Source organism: Parasteatoda tepidariorum, chromosome 9, assembly GCF_982258835.1.
Source record: "Parasteatoda tepidariorum strain Cologne lab strain chromosome 9, Ptep-v5.0, whole genome shotgun sequence".
In the NCBI taxonomy this organism is placed as follows: Eukaryota; Metazoa; Arthropoda; class Arachnida; order Araneae; family Theridiidae; genus Parasteatoda; species Parasteatoda tepidariorum.
This window is the reverse complement of record NC_141763.1, coordinates 88,597,213-88,619,759: the sequence shown is the minus strand read 5'-3', so window position 1 is coordinate 88,619,759 and position 22,547 is coordinate 88,597,213. Positions and strand designations below refer to the sequence as shown.

At 29.1% G+C, this 22,547-nt stretch overlaps 2 protein-coding genes across 2 annotated transcripts; one reads left to right on the top strand and one right to left on the bottom strand.

Annotated features, from left to right (window-relative positions):
- Positions 1 to 3,266: 3,266 nt before the first annotated feature.
- On the bottom strand, positions 3,267 to 5,943 carry LOC147804315 (uncharacterized). The gene has a single exon (XM_087152298.1). The coding sequence runs from the start codon at positions 5,559 to 5,561 to the stop codon at positions 4,623 to 4,625; it is 939 nt and encodes a 312-aa protein (XP_087008424.1). The 5' UTR covers positions 5,562 to 5,943; the 3' UTR covers positions 3,267 to 4,622.
- A 209-nt stretch (positions 5,944 to 6,152) lies between these two features.
- Positions 6,153 to 20,952, top strand: LOC107455164 (uncharacterized). The gene is made up of 5 exons (XM_016072636.4): positions 6,153 to 6,431; positions 9,472 to 9,503; positions 10,538 to 10,627; positions 15,520 to 15,652; positions 17,439 to 20,952. The coding sequence occupies exons 1-5, from the start codon at positions 6,383 to 6,385 to the stop codon at positions 17,666 to 17,668; spliced, it is 534 nt and encodes a 177-aa protein (XP_015928122.1). The 5' UTR covers positions 6,153 to 6,382; the 3' UTR covers positions 17,669 to 20,952.
- The last annotated feature ends 1,595 nt before the right edge of the window (positions 20,953 to 22,547 follow it).

Here is a 22,547-nt window from a genome sequence, read left to right as displayed (position 1 = left end):
TCAAAAAACCAATATTTCTAAAAAAAATATAACAAATATTTTTTTTCCTACTCCTTGCAAAATGATCAAGTAAGTAATAACCTCAAACTGCATTACAAAAAGCAGATTGACTGAACCACAACATCTCTGCTTGTATAAACAAAATTTGTAATTTCTGAATCTGCTTGGGACAGCAGTTTTTTCCTTGGTATTTTGAAATGCTGGTATAAGTTACATTAAGATTATTTATTAAAAAAGAAATTTATAGAGCTAGAACATCAAACATTAATGATGGAGTGAAAATAGAGATATGAATGGTTCCAAGAAAAAGTTATGGTATATTATTCAGTGATTGGTTTTAAAAATAGTACGATGATAGCTGCTTTTGTTTTGTTTGCTATAAAAAATAAACTAAGAAAATGAGGAATAATAATTTTTTTCTAGAAGACTTCAATATAAGTTATTTTGATAGAGAGATACATTTTGAAATCAGACAGTGTAAATTCTAGTAAACAACATTATAATGTTAATTGGTCAAAAAAGAAGTTCAGTCTTAAAAAAATTTTAAAATGACATGCTGAATTGAATGAAACCAATTCTGAGACAATCGGACTAATAGTTTAGAAGTTAAAAGAGATTTTTGTACAAATTTGTGTCAACTAAGTTAAGAAAAAATTTCAAAAAAATCTGATTTAAATTTTAAAAAATCTGATTTTTTTTAATACCTAGACAAAGTTAAGAGTGAAGAATTTTTATTAGTTCACGTGCATTAATTAATGCTTTCCCTAAGATAATATAAAATTTATATAAAAGTTTTTCACCCTACCTGCTCTTTTGGTTCTTGCCCTTATTGTAAAACTATTTAACTTTCAGACTAACTAGTCCTTTGAAAAAAATAATGCCTTTCTCACTCATATTGTGTTTTAAGAAAAGAGATTGTCCTTTTATAAATATGTATTATTTTAATCTGACCAAGGAATTAAAGTTTTGAACTCTGCAATGCAATTACTTTTTCTGTGAAGAACAATAAAATAGAAGCTTGTTAACGGAAATATGAATATATGAGGGTTGTCCATAAAATAAGGTTCCCAAGGAGCTGTGGACGCTGTTCGGCGGAATTTGGCAAGACTGGCGTGTAGCTTGGCTCCCTTTCTCCCAGTTCCCGCCACGGCGAGCTGTCTACAATGTTCATTCTTGTCTTGGTAGCAGTGAAAGATAGAGCTTCCATTTGTTTTTCATGCCAGGTGCGAATTACGTTCTGTGATTTTTGCACAAAAAACTTTCCTCCAGTGGACATTCATTCCCAACTATGAGAGGTGTACGCAGAAAGGTGTATGAGTATGCGCAAATGGTGCAGAGAATTCAAAGATGGACATTCCATGACGAACAACGTTCTGGCCATCCATCGTTTTAGGACGAAGCAATTGCGAAAGTGGAAGAAGCAATGCTGAAAGATCGAAGGGTGACGGTTGGGGACCTCAGTGAGATGATCCCTGATGTCAGCAAGTCCTGCATTCACAACATTTTGAGTCCGCTTAGGATATGCCAAGGTGTATCCCGAAAATGCTGACGGATGTCAACAAACAGCAAAATGTGGAAGCGGCCCGCAAATTTCTTCATGCCTACAAAACTAATGGCAAGGAATTTTTGGACTCTGCTGTTACTGGGGACGAGACTTCGGTCCACTACATGTCACCGGAAACAAAAGAACAATCCTGACAGTGGAAACATCCAGGCTCGCCGAAGAAGTTTAAGCAAATTCTGTCTGGCGGCAAAGTGGTGGGCGAGTGTCTTTTGGGACAGGAAAGGGTTGTTGTTGTGCGAATTCCTGCCTACCGGCACAACAATTAAATGTGGATTGCCACTGTCAGACATTGAAGAACCTTCGGCATGCGATTCATAACAAGAGGAGAGGCATGCTCACAAATGGAGTGCATCTCCATCAGAACAACACCCGTGTCACAACTGATCTCATCAACAGATTTAGATGGAATACTGTTACACACCCTCCTTACAGCCCAGACTTGCCCTCTTAGTGATTATCATCTCTTCCCTGAATTAAAGAAACACTTGGGAGGAACGCATTTCACAACAGATGAAGAGCTGAAAGAAGGCTATCTTCGCAGCGGTACACCGCATGCAAAAATGCATTGATTTAAACTGCGATTATGTCGAAAAATAGAGGGAAGTCTAAACTTTCCAAACATGTATTATTCAATGCCAATAAACATGTTTTTCATTGTGAAATTTGTTGGGAACTTTATTTTATGGACCAGCCTCGTAGATTGGATTTGATAAAATAAAGACTGAAAATTACCATTCCGTTTTAGCATCTTTATATATCAGTCATAAGGCAATCATTAAAAATACTTGTTCAAAATAACATATTTTTAAAAGTATTATAATATTTTAATATTATTTAAAATTAACACTATATTTGTCATAATATTCATTTAAGAAATTTATAATTTTTTGTTCAATTAATATTTGCTAAATAATTTTCAAAAGATTAAAGGTTTCTTTTAATTTATATATTGGTTAATTTTTCTTTCTAAATGTTTCAATTTATTACTATTTTAAAACAAAAAAATATATACTTTTATTAATATTTAGTAGAATTAAAGAGTAATTAAAGCTTTTTATAAACTTTTGTATGCAACTCAAAAGCTAAGCAAATGCTTTCCAAAAACAGAAAATGCCCATTTAGGTACAAGTACCCAACCCAGTCCATTTTGTTTTCCAGGAGATATCTTTATTAAAACCTTATTCTCAATGCCTTGGCTAAAGAGGCAGAATAGGCTTAATACAAAATAGTTACATTTTTAACGTTTATATTAGGGTTATTGAGAAGTTTTCCTTTACTCATGGTTGAAATGGAAAATTCAAGGTATACCCTCTCCAAAAGGATATATCCAAAGTATACCGGAAAGTTACAAAGGGTAAAGATATTGAACTCTTATTTCTTAAATAAAATATATAAAAAATGTATTTTAAAAGCTCATTTCTTTATAATAATAAAAGCTAATTAAAGTACAAATAATTATTTCATTAAATCATCACCTTGACAGTAGTTAAAGGAATCATATAATTTAAAACAAATAATTTGGGAACTTTTCAATAGTTAGGCACTCTTCTAGCATTCTGAGATAGCACAGTATTCTTAGGTTAGCATTGAATTTTTTGATAAATATTCTTCAATTCTTTTAATTCAAACAAATGAATCTAAGTAGTATTAGTTGAATCTGAGTTGAATTACATGTTTTATTTTGATCTTTTTGAAATTTCAATCAGTAACAAACTTTGTGTATCATTGGTTTAGTTTTAAATGTCAAGTTTCTAGAATATTTATATTAATAATTATTGAAATTACTACAATGCTACTAAAGGCTGACTGTGTGCAGTGCTGATCACACTGCGATAATCATGCAGTTGGTCACAAAAATGTGGAGCCTTGCCCTCCTGGCTCACTACAGGATGTTGTGGAATGCTTAACTTTACTTAATATTATCTTGTTATCAACAAAGCAGATAGACTTACAAAACTGAAATGCTGTGTGCATCTCTGATATGTAAATAGTTGAAATATGAAAATATGTTTCGCTATAAATATCTTAAAAACATCTTAAATGTGCAACTCTATGTACAGTTAGCCCAAGCTTCTTTAAGCCTCTGATGTACCACTCACGTAACGTTAAAACAAGCAAAGTGTGAACAGTTTAATAATAATTCTTTTATCAATATTTTAAATATTTCTTTCAGACTGAAAATTAAGCAAAAATAAAAAATCTTCTTCGATCTTAGAAGTTCTCCTTATTAAAATTATGATTTCAGTTTACACTCAATATTATCATTCATAAGATTTTTCCAAGCTTTGAATTTGAATTGACTTAAAAACAATCACTACATAAATAATGAGTCATTACTGTTTGAGAATTGTTACCGACTTATTTGCTTGAACATAGAAATAATTCTTTTTGAAATTATATTATTTTTTATTCGAATTCAATTTAATTATTGAGAAAGTCAGAAACCTTAAAGATCAATAAACAAAATAAAATTAACAAATGTATTCTTATTAAAACAGAAAAACAATAATCAGGGATATTTCCGTATCGTGACCAGTTGCGCCAACTACAATAGCCAAGGTGCCAAATAGATTTTAAACTTGCAAATTTAAAAAAAAACAAAACATGTAGATGTTTGCTAGGGGGTGGTTACGTTACGAGTTATACCTTTCGTGTTGGTCCTTTCTATGAAGTTTTTTTTAGTTTCTCACGGGCACTGCCCGGAAGTTGCCAAGACTTAACAATCATTCTGTCACATATCACAATACGGAACTCTCCCCCAATAATCAATAAAAGGAGACCCACACAAAAATTTAATACAACTCTTATAAATAAGTGTCATGGTGTAAAATTTAGGCTCACATTATTCCTTACTTTACTGCCACTGATAATATAGATATTTAGCATTATACTGTTAATAATTTATATTCATGGTTAATAAGAAAACTTTGTAGTGCTTCTTCAACTCTATAAGTTGAAGTTGAATTAAATACTTAAGGTTCCAAACATTCTCATTTAATTTATACAAAATTATGTACAATTTATAAAATTTATACCAATCAACGTATACCTTTATTGATTAACTTTCATTAAGTTTATTGAAAAAATCTGTAATTTTTCTCTGCTTTAATCTTTCAGATAAATCGCCTACAATAAATTTATTTATATTCTGCAAGGAATCCCAAATATTTTTAGGAATATCAGTTTGTTGCTTGAAAAAACAAGTCAAGTTTTGAGCAAGAGAAACTGCTTCAGAAAGTTTTATGGGTGACAATGAGGTTTCACAAAACTTGTGTGATAAACTAACTTCATCTGTACTATCACAATAACTCATGAATTCATGACCATTGCTGGCTGATTCACAATTCACAAGTTCATTATTATTATTATTAGATGATTCACCAGATTGTCCTTCTCCACATATCTGATCGTACAGAGGTGTTTCAATATCTTCATTTTTTAATTGTGGTAAATCTACATCAGCAACTATGTATTCCGATTCCTGTTTACTACAATTAGAACTTTTGTTATGCGCAATACACGAAACTATTTCTTCGTCTGTCATTCCAATATGTGACATATCGTATGCACTATTTTCAGGACCCCTCATAGCTTCCACAGACATATCATGTCGATCCCTAAAACGTGAAAGCCAACCGCTGCTTCCTTCGAAATTTTTGTGACCTAATAACTGCCCGAATTCACGAGCTTTCTGTTGAATTAAAGGTCCATTTACCGGCGTATTTTTTGCTCTCATTTGCTTAAACCACATGTACACAGCTTCATCGATATCTGTATACAAACTAAGACGCAATCTTTTACGATTACCGTTTAACTTATAATGTTCGTGAGACATCCTTATTTTAGATCGTTCTTTTACGATTCCGCTGGCTGTAGAGTTTGAAATACCAAACTCACGAGCTACGGCTGTTAGCCTCTTTCCAGTATCAATTCGTTCTAAAAACGTTAATTTTTCACTAAGTGTCAGTTGTTTTCGTTTTCTGATTACCTCACCCATTAGAGCACTCGCTAAAAATTATATTTTAACTTGATGTTTAAAGTTCAATAGAATATTCTTTGGAGCAGATGTTTTTCAAACAGCTAAGACAATTGTTATATTCAGAATTTATTGCATTGATTGAAAAAATTAGATAAAATACAATTTTTTTTCACCAATTAATAGAGCTTTATGATCACTACAGCAGTTTCTTGTTTGTTTGTTGATGAATAAACAGAACCAGTTACAGTGATGCTAAAATTCACTGGCTTTTTCGATTAATTTTTCAATTAATTACCTCATATAATCTACAAAACATAACAGTAGTGTTGTAGAAACGTTTTTAATTAAAATTGAATGATCAAAATATCTTTTTTCCTTCCTCTTCGATAACATTAAGTTTCTGGAGAGCGTTTTTACTGCCTTTAATTTACGCATTGAAATTCGCGCATATGTGACTAGCGCATGCGCAAGCAGTTCTTTTTATGTGTAGTTTTTAAACATCAGCTCACGCTGAAATGGAAGTTTAAGCAGTGAGAACGACCTTTTTTAAATAAAACTTATATGAGAAATATGAAATCTGGCAACTGCTTTCAGATGCGATCGATTTTCATTCGCTGATTTAACTCATTTATGTTAAGAGTACTTGTGGTAAGAAGAAGCAGTTGTTGCTGTGCAGAGTGACTTTTCTTGAGGTGTAATCTTTCGTTGGGTCACATACGTTTTTTAGCATTGTTTTTGCATATTTTACTATAAGTATAAAATAATTGCATCATCTATTATATTCTATAGTAAAATTGGAATTTGAAAATATTTTATTGAGGGTCTTTTAGTGATATTTTATGATTTACATCAAGCGTCATATCAAAATGAATGGTGACATATTTCAAAGTAAGTAATTTGTTTTTACTATTCCTTTGAAACTTAATTTTTAGAAACTATTGGTAATAGAATAAAGCTGGTTAATTGATTTTAGGATATTAATTTAAGGTTTGTAAAATATTCCGATTCATTTTAGTTTTATTCTAATTTGACAATCAGTTTTGTGAAATCAATGTTTTAATTAATTTCTTTAAAAATGATATATCGAAAACAGTTGTTCTATCTCCCCCTTAAAAGTTATAATAGCCTATTTTTACCAACGATCTTTCTATGTCAATAAATGCCTCGGAGGATAGTTGGATTGTTTTCTTTCCTCCATATTACGTGATGAAAAGCTGCCATTTTGGCCAAGCTTCTTTTTCGCTTGTATTTACGCGTATTTTGTTTTAAAACTGCTAAAGCTTTTTATTTTTCCATGTTCTTTCAGTTATATAGTACGACGCTTCTTTTAAATGTAATTTAATGAAAAATTCTTATTCGTTATAGGTTAGCGTTGTAGCTTTCATTCGTTTTCGTATCATTTGAAAGTTGTTTATGAAGATGCTAAACGGGAGTTTATTATTTCTTGTTACCTGTGCATCTTCTATTTCACATTGCAGTTTTGTGAAAAAAGCTCTGTCATCTAATATTATAAAAATAACATACCTAAGAAAAGTAGAACATCTGACACTCTGATTATCTAGCATATAAAATGAAGAACAGAACAAACATCAACAGATCATGTTGGTTGATAAGATACAATTGAACATCTTCGCTTTAGCATAATATATTTATCCTCTTAACTTTTGTAAAGCTTTAATTTCTTGAGCTTTTGTAGATTTAAATTAAACTTAATAAATTGCGTGATAGGAGTTTAATCCTTAAATTATTTTATCACTTATCAAAATTTTAAAATAACTATTGTATATGTTGGTAATTTAGCTGTATTATTGCATCTCATTTTTAACTCTTGCTGTATTCTTACATAGGTATATAACTTACTTGATCTTTCATATTTTGTTATCTTTCAAAACTAATATCGATGCTTAGAAATTATAAAGAATAAATATTTTTCTTTTCTACACTAACATTTTAATATTGTTTTTGTTGATTTATTATAAAGCATGTTTCTTTTTTCTGCTACTTCTTGTTTAAGCTATAAGAGTCCTCCCTTAATTAGTTTACTTCTTTATATTTTCTTCCTAAATATTTAGGTGTCTTCCTAATTAAGCTTCTAAGTGCAAAACTATAAAAGTTACATCTGTTTTTAGCTATCTCATATTTATCTTTTAAACACACCCTCCTTGTAATAGTTTTAGAAATTTTCTTGCATTTAAAAATACTTGTGAAAACTTCTTTATTACATATTTTGGAAATGGTTAGGTCAGGTAAATAATTATGAAAAACAATTTTTTTTGCAGCTTAATATTATCTGAATATTTATTATAAGCTGTCATCTCCATGTATGTTCTAATATGATTTAATAAATGATAGCTTCCTTTTTGAAGCTTAAATTAGTATTAAACTAAACAAACTTTTTGTTGCATATATGAATTTTAATATGATCTGTCTTGATTAACTGTAAGAGATTTATCTGTTTTTTTGCTGCCTCTTATTTTTGAATAAAAAAATACATCTAATTGTTACTTAATAGTAGTGTAAAACGTAGAATATTTTAGAACTGCTTCTTACAAGTATATCTTTTACGTGTACATGGAATTTATACATTTGTCATGAAGGCCGATTTAAATAGTATGTAATGTTGTAAAGTATATTTAAGCTTAGAATCATGAACCATGTGTTGCTACGAAGATCATATGGACAACTATTTATTTTTTTCGTTCCAGATTTATTTTAGTTTCATGGGTGTAAAATATGTCATGCATGTCTTTTCTTAGAATGAAGTTTCAAATTCTTGCTCTAATTTTACCTAATGTGTCGATTAGAAAAGGGCAATAGAAAAAAATAGTGTGCCGCAATGAATAGTTTGAAAATAACCTTTTATTTCTTTTTATTAAAATAAGTCTTCCTTCAAAATGTTTATTTCAGACTTTATTTTATCTTATTTCATTTGATAAAAAGATAAAAATATATATTTTTCACCCAGTTCACTTCATTATTTTATGCATTCATTATTTTAAGATGTTATTATCCAGCACAGTATTAGCAAGACATTCTGTGGTACTACAGTTGTTTGTAACTGTCTTGAACTATAATGAACTGTGCTTTTTTTTAAAAGTAATGGCTAACAGAAAATTGCCGCATAGGTTAATGTCACGTCTTTTACTCATTTTCCACGCAGCCTCTTTTTGTATCGGTTTACAAATTATTGGTTAATATGATTCTGAATAGGGATCAATGTAAATTTGTATTATTTTGTATTAATTCTTTAAATATTGAAATCTGTATTGATATTGTATTTTTATCCATTGAATATGTATTTTAGAAGGGGTTTTTTTTCCACCTTTTCCTTACTTTTAATATTTTTCAATTTTATCTGAAATATTGGTATTTCAATGTGCTATTTATTTAAGAGAAATAACTTAAGATTCCCTTTATGCTTATAGCTTGTTTAAATAATTGCTACATACAATATAGTGAAATAAATTTTAATAATTCATTAAGGCTATGAATATTTGATTTCATAATCATAAGAAAGAAAAAGTTGTTTTGTCTTAACTAAACTTGGTGTAAGAATTTAGTGTTTAGATGTTGATTTAATGATAAATGTAAACTAACTCTTTGGAAAACTAAAAGTTCGATTAGTTAAATAGATACGTTATAATTTGCATCACATTATCTTGTGATTATATGGGAGATTTTGAAAAGTTACCTCTTTTCAATTTCCCAAATGGAAACCTGAATATATTACTTAGTCAGTTTTTAACAGTAATATTTTATTTAAATCTTGATTTTGTGCAATTAATCCATTTTTTAATTTAAAAATATTCTGCTTTAAAATATTTCACTTAGGTAATTATGTTCTTGAATATTAAGTTTATAATTTATTTTCTTTGAAATATTTTCTTTAATTTGCTTTTTATTTACTTGTATAATTTTATCTTTTCAGATCATGATTCAACTAAGTGGATTAACAGTGCTGTAAGTAAAAAAATGAGATTAATATATATATAATATTTAATTTCTACTTTTTCATTTAATATATCCTAGTGGACTAATTTTTTTTTTAGTATGGTAATAATGTTAAATAAACATGTACTGCTATTTATCTTGCCAGAATTGAGAATTTACCTTATAATGAAAAAGTTAAAATTTAGAAGGTTATACTTATTCAAAATTAAAAATCACTTATTGATTTCAGATTGTTTAATGTTATGTGATATTTACGAAAACTTTTTTTGTGTTAAAATTTTTTATACAAATATTATTTGTATATAACCTCAATGATGCAGTTCTCAGGGGTCTGTCTAGGTTTTTCAGAGAGGTACCTATATTGTGAAAATTTAGACATAATTTGTGAAAAATTAAAAGTTATATTTTAAAATCACCACAAAAATATGCTAAAAATGTGGATTTATCGTTACTTAAGGGATACAAAAATAAAATTTTAAGAAAAAGTATTATGTGAAACTACCGTTTTTCTTAAAATTGAATTTGTGAAACTACCGTTTTTCCTGAAGTTGAATTTGTGAAGGTACCGCTAAACGGTAGTAAATTCGGCCTGGACAGACCCCTGGTTCTAGATATAATTTTGCAATTCTTGATATCATGTTAGTTAAATTTTCGATTGGCAAGAGGGGTTCTCTCAGAAAAAAAGATGTTTTTATCACACTTTTAGTTGAACTCAGTTTTTTTCTTCTTAAAATTATAAAAGTTCCGTCATGGGGAAAATGGATATTTTATTTTTGGTTAGTTTGAGCTATTGCTAAAAAGTTGTGTTTTAAATTTAATTATTACATTTCTAGTGATTCAGTCTAACTTCAAATTAAACATATAGTGCTAAATAAGCTTAAATGAAAGTTTTGATTGTCCATCAAATAAGGGCTATTGGTGATATTTATTTGAAAAACTGAATATTTAATTTTATCATCTCTAATTTGTTGCATTCAGAAAGTTTAGTTGCAGTAGGCTTGTATCAAATAATTTTTTTAATCTTTCGTGTGTTTTATTTGTAGGAGGATACTTGCAAAAATCAACAGACCAACCAATTTCTGATGTTCTGTGATGTGATTTTAAAATATGAAAAGTATAAATTACCAGCTGATGTAAGTTTTTGCTCTCTTTAAAATAATAAGAAAAGCTATTAACTTTTTTTTTAAAAAAAATCAGACTATAAAAGAAAAGAAAGAAAAAAAGGCCATTTAATTTTATCATTCTTGACTTTCCAAGATAACAGTTGATTTGTCCCTTATCCTAGCAAAAGTTTTCTTTTTAAAAATATACTCTTAAAAAAATTATTACTAGAGTTAAGAATTAGTGAAACCTTGGTTAATGTATCTTGGGTCTGAAAAATTGCCCATTTACACAAGTTGTCCTTTTATGAGAAAAGTACATGAATAAGAAAGGCTAAAGACATGAATTGCTTTTAGAATAAATATGATAAAGAAATAATTAAATAATCAATGATAACTTTTTACTTTGATTACTATTTGCCTACCATGATAACTATTACACTGATAACTTAAACTTAGCAGACCTATAATATTTACATTATAAACAGTAAAGCTGAAGAAATCGAACATAATAGTGCTGTTTTATGTTTGTCGAATTGAATGATAGAAATTTCAAGTGTCTGCGAATTTTCATACTTTTCATGGCTATTTATGCCGACTTATACTGAAGTTAATTATGCAGCACCAATATTTATATAAAATTGGTTATTTGATACTGAATAGATGCTCTAAGTGCTTCTAAAAATCTATCTCCGGTTTTATCACTCTTAATCTATGAGAGCTACAAGCACATCTAAGCATAGAGCTCTGGAACGGACCATCAGATTACTATTAGATTTACATCCCTTAACTGCCCCCTTTGTTTAATTGGGAACATTTTAATATCTCCTTAGGTAAATGTCATGTGATACATATAAAAAAGTAAGCATGGCAGTACCTACTTGTAGGTGCTAGGCCCTATATTATTAGATTTATGTTTCCATTATTTATTTATTTTACACCCATCAGGGATCAATTTCATTCCAAGAAATATTTCCAATTCCAAATAGAAATCCAATTCCATTCCTCCTTAAGCTCATGAAAAAAAGTTAAGTTCTTAAAAAAAATCTTGTAGTTATTGTAATGAGCCTTTGCAGTGTATTCATTACAGATAAAAAAAAAAAAATGGGAGAGAATTTCTCACCTTTTCTCAAATACAGGGTGAGATTTCTAAAGATTAAAACAACACTAATAGACTTGGAAAAAAATTATTTCTTTAATTATAATACATTTTTCACATCTTCTAATTGAATATTTTTGCTGCATCATGTGGAAAATGTTCTATTTCTACTTTTTCATCAGCTATTATATTTATTTGGCTGAAAAATATCCGTATTTGTTTTGTTTTGACGATTTCTACCGACATTTGTTTCATTTTTCATTTATCTGTTACGGGGTAGAAGATGTCGCCTTAGCAAGGTATTTGCCTATCTTACATTCATGCACAAAAAATGTAAATGGCTTGCATGAAGAAACCTTACCTACGATGAACACGTGGTTGCAGAGAAAGGTATTCCGTGGTTCGGGGGGTGTTCTGCTGTTCGCACCTGTTCTGAACAATACTGATAAATAGGGAAGCTAGATAACAAGAACCAATGTTCAAAATAATGAAAGATCAAAGAAGTAAAGTGAAACGGATTTTATTCAAAATGGCAAAAGACTAAATTTTTTCCAAAATTCATGCATTTTGAAATTGATTAATAGAGTGCACGAACTTCTCACATTAATAATTTTTTATTGCGAGAAAAAAAATGTGAGGTTCTCGCGCTGTAGTGAAAACCATGCTTTGTTAATAAAATAATAACCTTGTTTTTTTTTTTTTTTTTTTCTTTCTTTCTTTCATGTCTGATAAAAATAGAAATGTTGTTGTTTGTGATTATTAAACTGTTTAAATTTGATATTCATATATGCATCCAAACTTATGCATTTTATTTTTTCCTACAATTTACTCATCTGTTTTGATTTGCAAATCTTATATAATTATGTGCACCAATTATTGATACGTTACATGAGATAGGCATTGACTGTTGCTCCTGTTTTTGCATTCTGTTAATTGTTTCTTTACATTAAACAGCATTTCCATGGAGCCCTGACTGCCTCAGAGCTTTTCATGGTTGGCCCTCAAAGGATATGGTGTGTACACGTTCTGTAATTTGGTGATTCAAATACTTAATTCAAACAGTGTAAAAATACTCTAATGTGTGTTCTTACTGTCAAATGTTAAAATAGTAGTGCTTTAAAATGTTGTTGGTGAAAAGTAAGTAGTTTTGATTCTTTGGTGCATTTTTAGCAAATAGTTGGTTACATCTTTACAATGAATGACGCAGCTCTTTATCTATTTTTAATTTTAAGAAACAATATATTAGTGATATCTAAATGAATATTAATAAGTAGATGAAGGTTTTTAATGGTTTGAAAAGAAACCACTAATGAAAAATATATTAGCAGTGTCTAATGAATATTGAAATATTTCGATAGGTCAATTGTGCTATGTGGATGAAAGTTCTGAAGGAAATCACTAATGAAAAATATATTGGCGGCCTAAATTAATATCAAAATGTTTCAATAACGAGAGTGAAGAAAGATTCTTATCCTTAGCTGCATTTTTTTTTTCTTGGGGGGGGGGTCAGTTTTCAGGAAAAATTTCGATTTAGTGCTATTTAACTATGCTATGTTGATTTATTTGGCAAGTCATTAAATTTTGGATATTTCAGTGGATGAAGGTTAGAAATACATTTCTGTTTATAAACTTTGGAAAACCTCTCTTTTAACAGCATGCTAAAATGCCAAGAGTGCTGTAATAATACCAGTTTAAATTTGATTTATTGATTTCAACTATTGGAAGCTTTGAGATCAAGAAATATGGGTGAAATATAACTTCATACACAAAAAGAACTATGTATGAACTTATAACCTTCATCCACTTAAAACTTTTATAGACTTTTCAGCTCTTCGATTACAAAATTATAATATAAAGTAATGCTGATTTGCAGAAGGTATTTGATTAAGATATAAAATGTAATTACTCTGAAATAAAAATGAATTTCAAGGCATTGATATGTTTTTTTATTTCTGATATTTTTATTATTAGGAAACTACTGATGTAAAAAATTTATTCAGATTTTTTTTATATTATTAAATTGGCTTACAGGTGTTACATTTTATGTTTCATTTGCTATAAAAGAAATTATTAAAAAAGTGGTCATTGCTGATTAAACATTTTTTTTAATTAACCTGTAAAACAAAATTGATAAGGAAGCATAAAATTTATTTATTAAACAAATTAAACGAAGTACATAAATGTTATATTAATTCACTCATTATTGGTTGAAAAATTATAAAGAATTATAATTAAACTGTAAGGAATTATTCTTCATTCTTACCAATCTAAGGTGCTCACTATTGTATCTAAGGCAGTGATCGTCTTATAATTTTATAGTTCGATTTTTTTTTTATGTATTTTGATATTTATGGTTCTTCTCTTAGTTTATCATCTAAATATTGTTCGATTTTATTGTTCATATTTTTTCCCTTCCCAATTTTATTAAATTTAGATGGTAGTGCTTTATGGGTACATTGAACTATTTTTTTCGATCCTTTATAAAGAGCTGTTTATTGTATATATTTCTGTTTTTGAAGTTAATTTTCAGACTAACTTTGGAATCAGCATTTAGACGATTGCTGCTTCCATCCTACCATCACGTAATACTTGCACAAGTTAGTACAATTAAATATTTGGTGTCATAATCTATTTTAATAATAATTTTCAACTTGTACTTACATCATGTAATTGTCTTAAGTTAAGACAAAGATGTTTATATACAGTGTGTAGATAACTGATTCGTCTTCTTTTTTGTTTTTTCATTTTTACTAGAAGTATTTAATTTTTACTGATTATTTGTTTCTATTATATTTCTATATTTTACGATAATTATTCTATTGGTTAGATATTTTTTTTATATAGATTGCAATGGTAAAGCCAAAATCCTAACCTATGTATCTACATTTTTTTTTAAAAAACTAAAAAGGTCAAGTTATTTAGCTAAATAGGGTTATTCTATATATAATCTAATTGAAAAGGTTTTTATTATATATTATTATTATTTTAAGGTAAATTTTAAAGTGATCATCCACGCCCTAGTTTTTCATACTATCGAGTCTATAAATATTTTCAAATTTGATCTTTTTTTCCAAGTATTGTTAAATAAAATTTAGCTTAGAAGTCCCTCTTTTTTGTCTTCGTTTCATTATTTAATTTAATAAAATTACTATTATTTATATATACAGAAGTTTTTATTCTAATTTTGTTCAAAAATTCTGGAAATTTGTCCCTAAGGATTTGTAAATCTTAGATCTGTTTTCTTAATTTTAAAAATTGGTTGATCGCATTTTAGGAATGATCTAGAAAACCTTTTTGGGGATGCTTGGGTATTTTGAAGATTACTTTTCTCCTATTTCTTGTTTATTGCTTAATTTCTATTTCCTTTTATATTTGAGCTTTGATTTTGTTACTTTAAAAACGTCTATCGAGTTTAGCGCTGCATAGCTTAATCCGGCTTTTGTGCCTTTACACTATTTTTCATTCTCCAAATGTTTAATTAGAATTGGTTATTAACAGTTTGACATATATAAGCGACATAAACATTTTCTTGTGGGCTATATTCTTTTATATATGATTAAAACTTATAATTCTTTTGAGAAAATGAAAAGATTTGAATTGTGAGAGATCAAAGTACATGCTGCATTTAAAAAAGAAAATTGATTTTCAAAAGCAATATTTCCTGTGTATTTTTTTACATTTATAATTTGAATGCTTTTATTTTGTGACTTGTTTAGTTTTAAAAAGAAAAAAGGTTTGATTTAGTAAACATTTTATTCCAAAATTGTTGAAGAACATGCTTCTAGTATTTAAAATGGGTTAATAATGTATCTTGCTACTGTTTCAGGAGATGAATGACAGTGCCTATTCTCCTAGTGGTTCAGATGGGACTAATGATAGTTTCTCAAATGAAAGCAACAGCAGTTTTAATAGTGGCAATCTATCTAGTGATGACATGAAAAGTGAAACAGTTGGACATGGTGAGTATATTTCATAATCTTTTTAGTATAGATGTTCCGGATACCCGGATTTCATTTCTCTGTTTCTACACCGACCTGCCAAAAAAAAATTTTTACTTCTTGCCCGAACTAGGTTTTTATTCTTGTGGCATGATTTCAAGTATTTGCTCGATTTATGTGCGACTTAACTGCATTAAGAATCATTGTAAACTATTGATTCTTTTTTTCCAAGTAGTTTTGGAAATTCGGGCATTCCGTCCATTTGGGAATAATCGAGGCTGAAAGAATTCTATAGATGAGACTTCTTACTTGATCTAGGAGTTACTTTATATTTTGAGGTTTCAGATATAATCATAACATTAAGAACTCTAAAACTGTTATATGAATTTTCTGTTCAACATAATCAAAGTAGTAAGAATCGCAAAACTGAAGAGATAGTACAAATATAGATAAATCTCACTGCACACAAATCGTGTTTATTGTTATCGGGTGATTAAAAATTGAACCCTTATAGCTAGTAGTTAAATATTTTTAACATATCCTATGTTTAATCAAAGTTACTCTAATAAATGCTGGCAAAAATGTTAGTAAGTTAATTATAAAAACAGGTGTTTTTATAAAGGTGCACAATAAATTTCCTAAAAATAAACCTTCTAAGATATTTGTTTGTTAGAAAATCATACAATTTTTTTATTATAATGCATAAATGTTATAGTTTCTGCAGTCTCCAATTTACAGTCCCCATATCAGTTAGATTTTCCTGTTAATTGTAATGAGGCTTAATTATAATACAATCTTCTGTTTCTTCTAACTTGTAAATTTACTCACTATTAAATCGAAAAATGTATTGTCAATAAGGTGGTTTTGAATTTAAAACTTACTAAACTATGCAAAACTTAGTGTCAAGAGAGATAAAAGTTACATTAAAACACATATCAGACTGGTTAAATTACTGTTATTGTGTTAATTTGCTATATTCAGGGTTGCCACAGGTGACTAAAATTCAACTATTTTTGCCAACTAATTCAACTATTATTACGCAACTATTTTCAGGAAAAGGAGACTATTGTGACACTTTTCTGAGCTCCTAGGGGAAAAAATTTTTTTTTAAGTATAAATTGGGTGGAAAATCTGCACCCCACTAGATAATTTCTGAACACACTAAACTTTTTTTACTTAAAAAAATAGAAAATGTTGAAATTTTTGAATTGCAAATTTGAGTCTCCACTTTTTAATTTGTTCAATCTGTACAGACTCCATTGTAAGTTTATTTCATTTCTCGATTGCCCTTTCAATGATTATTGCTACAAAATTCTGCATGATTTAAAAATTTAAAAAAAATTTATAAGATGCTTGAATTTCGAAATTGATTAATCACTTTTCATATATATATATATAAATTAAGCTCAGTGGCGCGACAGCTCATAGAGGGTCAAGGCCTACTGTGCCCATCTCAGTTTTCTTGGGCTCTGGGGTGCCGGAGCAGATGGTCAGCCGAATGCGGAACCCCCAGTGTTTTGTTCCCAAGTATGCTTGGTACTCATTTATCAACCCACTAAAGGGATGAAGGGCTGAGTCAACCTTGTCTATATATATTTGCCGCCAACTTGACTTAATGGATCATGGTATATGTCAATTAAGTCATTAAGAAACTTTTAGTCATATTTAGGCAACTATTTCCCTAGTTTTTGGCTACTATTTTCATGTTTTAGGCTACTAAAAGCAACTATTTTGCAACCCTGTATATTGCATGAAATTTTATTCTGCGATTTTGACACATTTTCTCAATTTTGTTTTCTCTTTTCAGAGGATGATTCGTGGGACCTTATCACTTGCCCTTGTATGAAGCCTTTTGCTGGTCGTCCAATGATTGAATGTTCCATTTGTCAAAATTGGCTTCACATGTCTTGTGCCAAAGTTAGAAAAAACAACATACCTGACGACTTCATCTGTTCACTATGCAGAGAAACCAAAAGCAACAAACGGCGATCTGAAAGAATAAAGAGTGACGACAGGGGTTTTGCAATCTTGCGCTGAAGATTTGTGTTTTCTGTAAATAAACATTTTAGTCAGTTTATTTCACTTTATTTTCAAAGCTGCCATTAAAATTTTATACAAAGTTTATTTGTATAAAAACATTTGTACTTATAATTTGGAGAGTGACATGTACATTCACTTGTACTAAAATATAAAAGTGTAGATATGCATATAAATGTATAGAAGTGTATGTCACCTTCATTGTTTTAAAATGTATGTTTATTATGTGATTGGTTAAGTTACTTGAAATATGTTATGTTTTTAAAGTCTTTCTTAACTGATTATTTGGTAGCAAATAAATTTTAATAGATTTGTTTCTCGAGATTTGAGGCTGTCATATTTCTTTTATTTTAAGGTTGTGAAAAAAAATAAATCTGGTTTAATCTTGCTGGTCATGACCTTGTATTGATAATTAACTGGATTTGTTTATGATGAAACTTTCACCAGTGAAGTATGAGTAAATGTTTACTCAAAGGTTGCTTAAGTTTTTAATAGTGGTTATTTAGTATGATTTTACTTGTTTCAATTCTAATTATTAGTTTGTCAAAGAGAATTTATCTACAATACACAATATTGTGTGTTCAGTCATAACAAAGTTTTGAAATGTTTAACCTTTAGCTTATGTATGGTACAATGAGTGAACCAGAATAAGATTTCGACATGCAGAAGGTTAATTCTGAAAATTTAAATTTTTCTCAATATGAACTCAGTAATAATAATATTTGTAAGATAGCTAATTTAATTTTAAAATTTATTTGTTTTTAAAATTGTAAAATTTTTAAACTACTTAAAGTATTGGGTAGTTTTAATTCACATTTTCTAATTGAGTCTGCGTGACAGCCTCTGTTAGTTTATGTTGATTTTCATAAACTTTAAAAACAATAAATTCTTTTTTATATAACTCTCCCGGTTCATATAAATATGTATAAAATAAGTGATTTTCAAAAATTTTATTTCACCTGTTTAGTTTTGCAAATATATTTGTTTATATTGTACATATGTATATTGGATATCTGGAAAGTTTAACTATCAAAGTTACTTGCTGCCATTTTAAATGTGGATATATCAGCTACTTTTCAAATTTTAGGGTGCTAATTATGTCAAAAGTGTAACAATAAAAAAAGAAATTACATTGCTTTGATAACATTTCTTATATGCGTTGTTGATGCTATTTCCTAAAACTAAATTTTCAAGCCTTCATTTTGTACCTATTGATAAAATTTTGTTCAAAGATGTTTTTAGCTTTATCTTTGGTTGAGTTAAAAATCTACAGCAATAACTATAATTTTGTTCTTTGAAAGACTTGTTCAATTTTGTTTTAAATTTTGAAGAGAACTTTTCATTTCATGATATTGTGAATATTTTTGAAAGCGAAATAAATCAATTTGGAAATAAAATGTCATTATTTATCTTAATACTCATTGTTGCATTTTTAGATTTCATCAAATTAGTGTTAAAAACATCACCCAAATTTATCTTTCCAATATTGTTTAAATTAATTCAAACAATGATCCTTAAGACCCTCTTATCACTTTCCATATGGACTTATTCCACTTTCAGAAATAATGCACTGTTGCCCATTTTAATAATGGTTAATTAAGGTACATGATCTTTAATTATAACAATCTGGCCTAACTGTGATTTATTGATTTTAACTCGAACTTAACATGTGAGGACAGATCTTGCAAAGAAGCTGCAGTCAAATGTATGTTTTTTCAATGCAACATTATTTTATGTATGTCTTTCACGAAGTGTTGATTACTGCCCATATTTTCTGCAAGCATTATGTAACTTTTTATTCACAAAGGCTTATCACTGGGTGCATATGTATTTAGATTTTGCATAACAAAATTTAGCTTTGAGATGTTAAATACGATTTCCATAGAATTCCAATCCTATTGTTATCAAAATTGAATACAAAAATTATAAAGTATGTGATTGTTATATCTATATGATCTATTGTACTTGGAAAATGTTAACAATGTTGATGATGAAAATGTTAATTTTAACAGAAAAAATTAATTGGAATACTATGTGCATTTGATGTTGATCCTTACTTGTTTATGTGTGTGAAGACATAAAAACCACCATAAATGTTTATTCTGGCTGAGTGTTAATCCAAAGATCCAGTTTGACTGATAATATTCAGTATGCCTTTAACCAATTTAGCAAGGAGTTTTATTTTAGAAGACTAGTGCAGGGAATTAAAATTGAGCAATGACTTGCGTGCATTTCGAACTCGGGACTAGAAGCCCTCTTATAAATATTAAGAAAAATCTGGTAAAGATTGCATTATTTATTTTAAAAAATTTTTTGGTTCATCTCTAAAGAGATTTCCATAAAAATATTCTCAAAAATATATTTGTGAAAATATTTCCAAAAAATAGGATGCAATACTGGTCGAAAGCGGGGACTTTTTGGAACGAAGAGCCAGTATTGGACCAGCTTGTTTATGCAGTTTCTCTGCAAATAAACACACATTATCCAGCTAACATATGTGACTGGTTTCGGACTGTGAGGTCTCCCACCCCCTGCAATGTAGCTGTTCTGTCAATAAAAGGAAGCATACATCCAAATAATATTCTTTTTGTAATTAGGTGCAATAGCGATTTTGTTCAACATGTATACACCTGATCTCAGACTCATTAAATTGGTTAAGGGTCCTCTTCAGGAAAAGGAGATTCTGTTTCCTTGTTAATTTATAAAAAGTTGTACAAGTGCACTATCCTTATTTATCAAGTAACTAATGTTTCTTTTTATGCTTTATTTATCGATTTCCTTAATTATTTCTGATCAGATTTTAAAGTTGAGAATCTTTTTTTTTTTTCCTTCTCTGTTATTAATAGCTTTAAATGTTTGGATTTTGGACATAGACTCTTCATAAAGAAATTTTATGAAAAGTTTTTTAACCTTAAAATTTGAAAACCAGATTCAATCTACCACATTTTTGGGTAAAAATAAATTAATTTTAATTAGTTACTTAATAAATAGTGATTATTTGTTAACATCTATTAACCTGGAAGTAGAAGCCCCTTCCTGCTTAAAAGGATTGAACTAAAAGGAAAATATGGATTTGCATACATAATATCAATATTCTATTTCTAATTTTAACTTTTTGTTCAAAATGGTATTGTTTTTACAAAGAGAATGTATTTGATTTTTAAGGATTGACATTGTTATTGCTTTGCTGTAAATATATTTTGTCATTTTCATGTACGTTATGTTGTGAGTGAATCATTGAATGATGCTGTATTTCTTGCAATATTAAATGTTACTGTAAAATATTTTTGCTTCTGTTGTGCTATTTGTCTCCTAAGCAATACAGCATTATGGGTGGTATATATCCTGTTACCTAAACTAATAGTTCAAAAGTGCATTGGCCACGGCACGCTATGTGTGAAATACAGTCGCTTTTAACTGAAGTTCTAAGCTACAGTGAATGAATATAGAATGCTTCATTATGTGATACTAGTTTCCTGTCCCCCCTCCCCAACGCACGCCAAGATGTCGAAATACATAGTTTGCAAGTTTAGTCATACATTTGGGCACAAAAATCGTTCCCCACGTTCGTTGGATCTCCTAAACGAAAGTGATTTATGTTTAGGATGCATTTTTCAGATTTAAAAAAGTGGGAAAGCAGCGCATGTGACATTCAGTTTAATTTAGATTAGAGCAGGGGTGGCCAACTTGTGGCTCTCGATAAATATACCAGAGTTCCCTTTTCATTTTTGTGTTATCGTTTCTTGACGAATCGACAGATATCACAAATCTTCCGCAATTGGCAGTTCTCATACGTTTTGTTTCACCTGACTTCGTTGTTCACGAAGAATTATTAGATTTAGTAGCGCTTCAGGAGTCATCCCACGGTGTCGATCATAAAATAGCATTAGATTCCGTAAGGAAAACTTTTAATGTGGTTCTTAATAAACTTGTAATCTTTGCAACTGACGGAGCTCCGGTAGTGCTGGATAAAAGAATCGGTCTTTAAGAGATTATTCTCAAATTCCACAATTCATACCGATTCACCGAGAACATCTCGTTACAAAATATTTAAAATATAATATCAAAACAGTGTTACACATTGTAAATTACATTCGCACCAATGCAAAAAATCATCGACAATTCAAAAATCACCTTAAAGAACGAAGATCTTCCAAATTACATTAATTTCTTTTGTATTCTAAGATGGTTATGTAGCTGCAATGTATTAAATTGTTTGATCCAATAACTGCATTTCTAAAAGAAAAGGAAATAATCTATTCAGAATTAGAGGATGACTAGTTGTTACAAGACTTATAGTTTTTAACTGATGTCATGGAACATTTGCAATTGCAGGGGAAGCTTAAAATAATAACTGACCTTTCACAGTGTATATTTAGTTTCAAACTAAATTACAAGTTTTTCAAAAGCACATTGAAAATAAAACATTTTGTCATTTTCCTCGAATTAAAAAAATTCCAATATTAAACAAGAAAAACTCAACGAGTATATAGAAAAGCTAGATGGAATATTGACGGAATTCCAAAATAGATTTCAAGACTTAAAATATTTTAAATCGTCTCTTGATTTTTTTCTGAATCCATTTGAAATCAACATAAATTCATTCAAGGTGTTTTTATTTCCAATATAATTATGACCCAAAAAGCATCTGGAGAATTAGAATTAATAGAGATGCAAGAAGATCAACCTCTACAATTGAAATATAAGTCGACGTCGATTACTGAATTTTAGAAATTTGTACCGGAATCGAAGTATCCTGAATTTAAAAAGCCTGCTTGTCAAATTATTTCAATATTCGGAAAAACGTACCAGTGTGAATCATTTTATTCCATTTTAAAATTCGTGAAATCCAAACACAGATCAGTATTAACTACCCAGC

What these genes read in the sequence shown, in the direction of transcription:
- LOC147804315 (XM_087152298.1), bottom strand. Translation starts at nt 5,561, where the DNA reads ATGGGTGAGGTAATCAGAAAACGAAAACAACTGACACTTAGTGAAAAA.
- LOC107455164 (XM_016072636.4), top strand. Translation starts at nt 6,383, where the DNA reads ATGATTTACATCAAGCGTCATATCAAAATGAATGGTGACATATTTCAA. An exon ending in AGTATAAATTACCAGCTGAT is followed by an intron (nt 10,628 to 15,519) that starts GTAAGTTTTTGC and finishes CTACTGTTTCAG; the next exon opens with GAGATGAATGACAGTGCCTA. An exon ending in AAGTGAAACAGTTGGACATG is followed by an intron (nt 15,653 to 17,438) that starts GTGAGTATATTT and finishes TTCTCTTTTCAG; the next exon opens with AGGATGATTCGTGGGACCTT.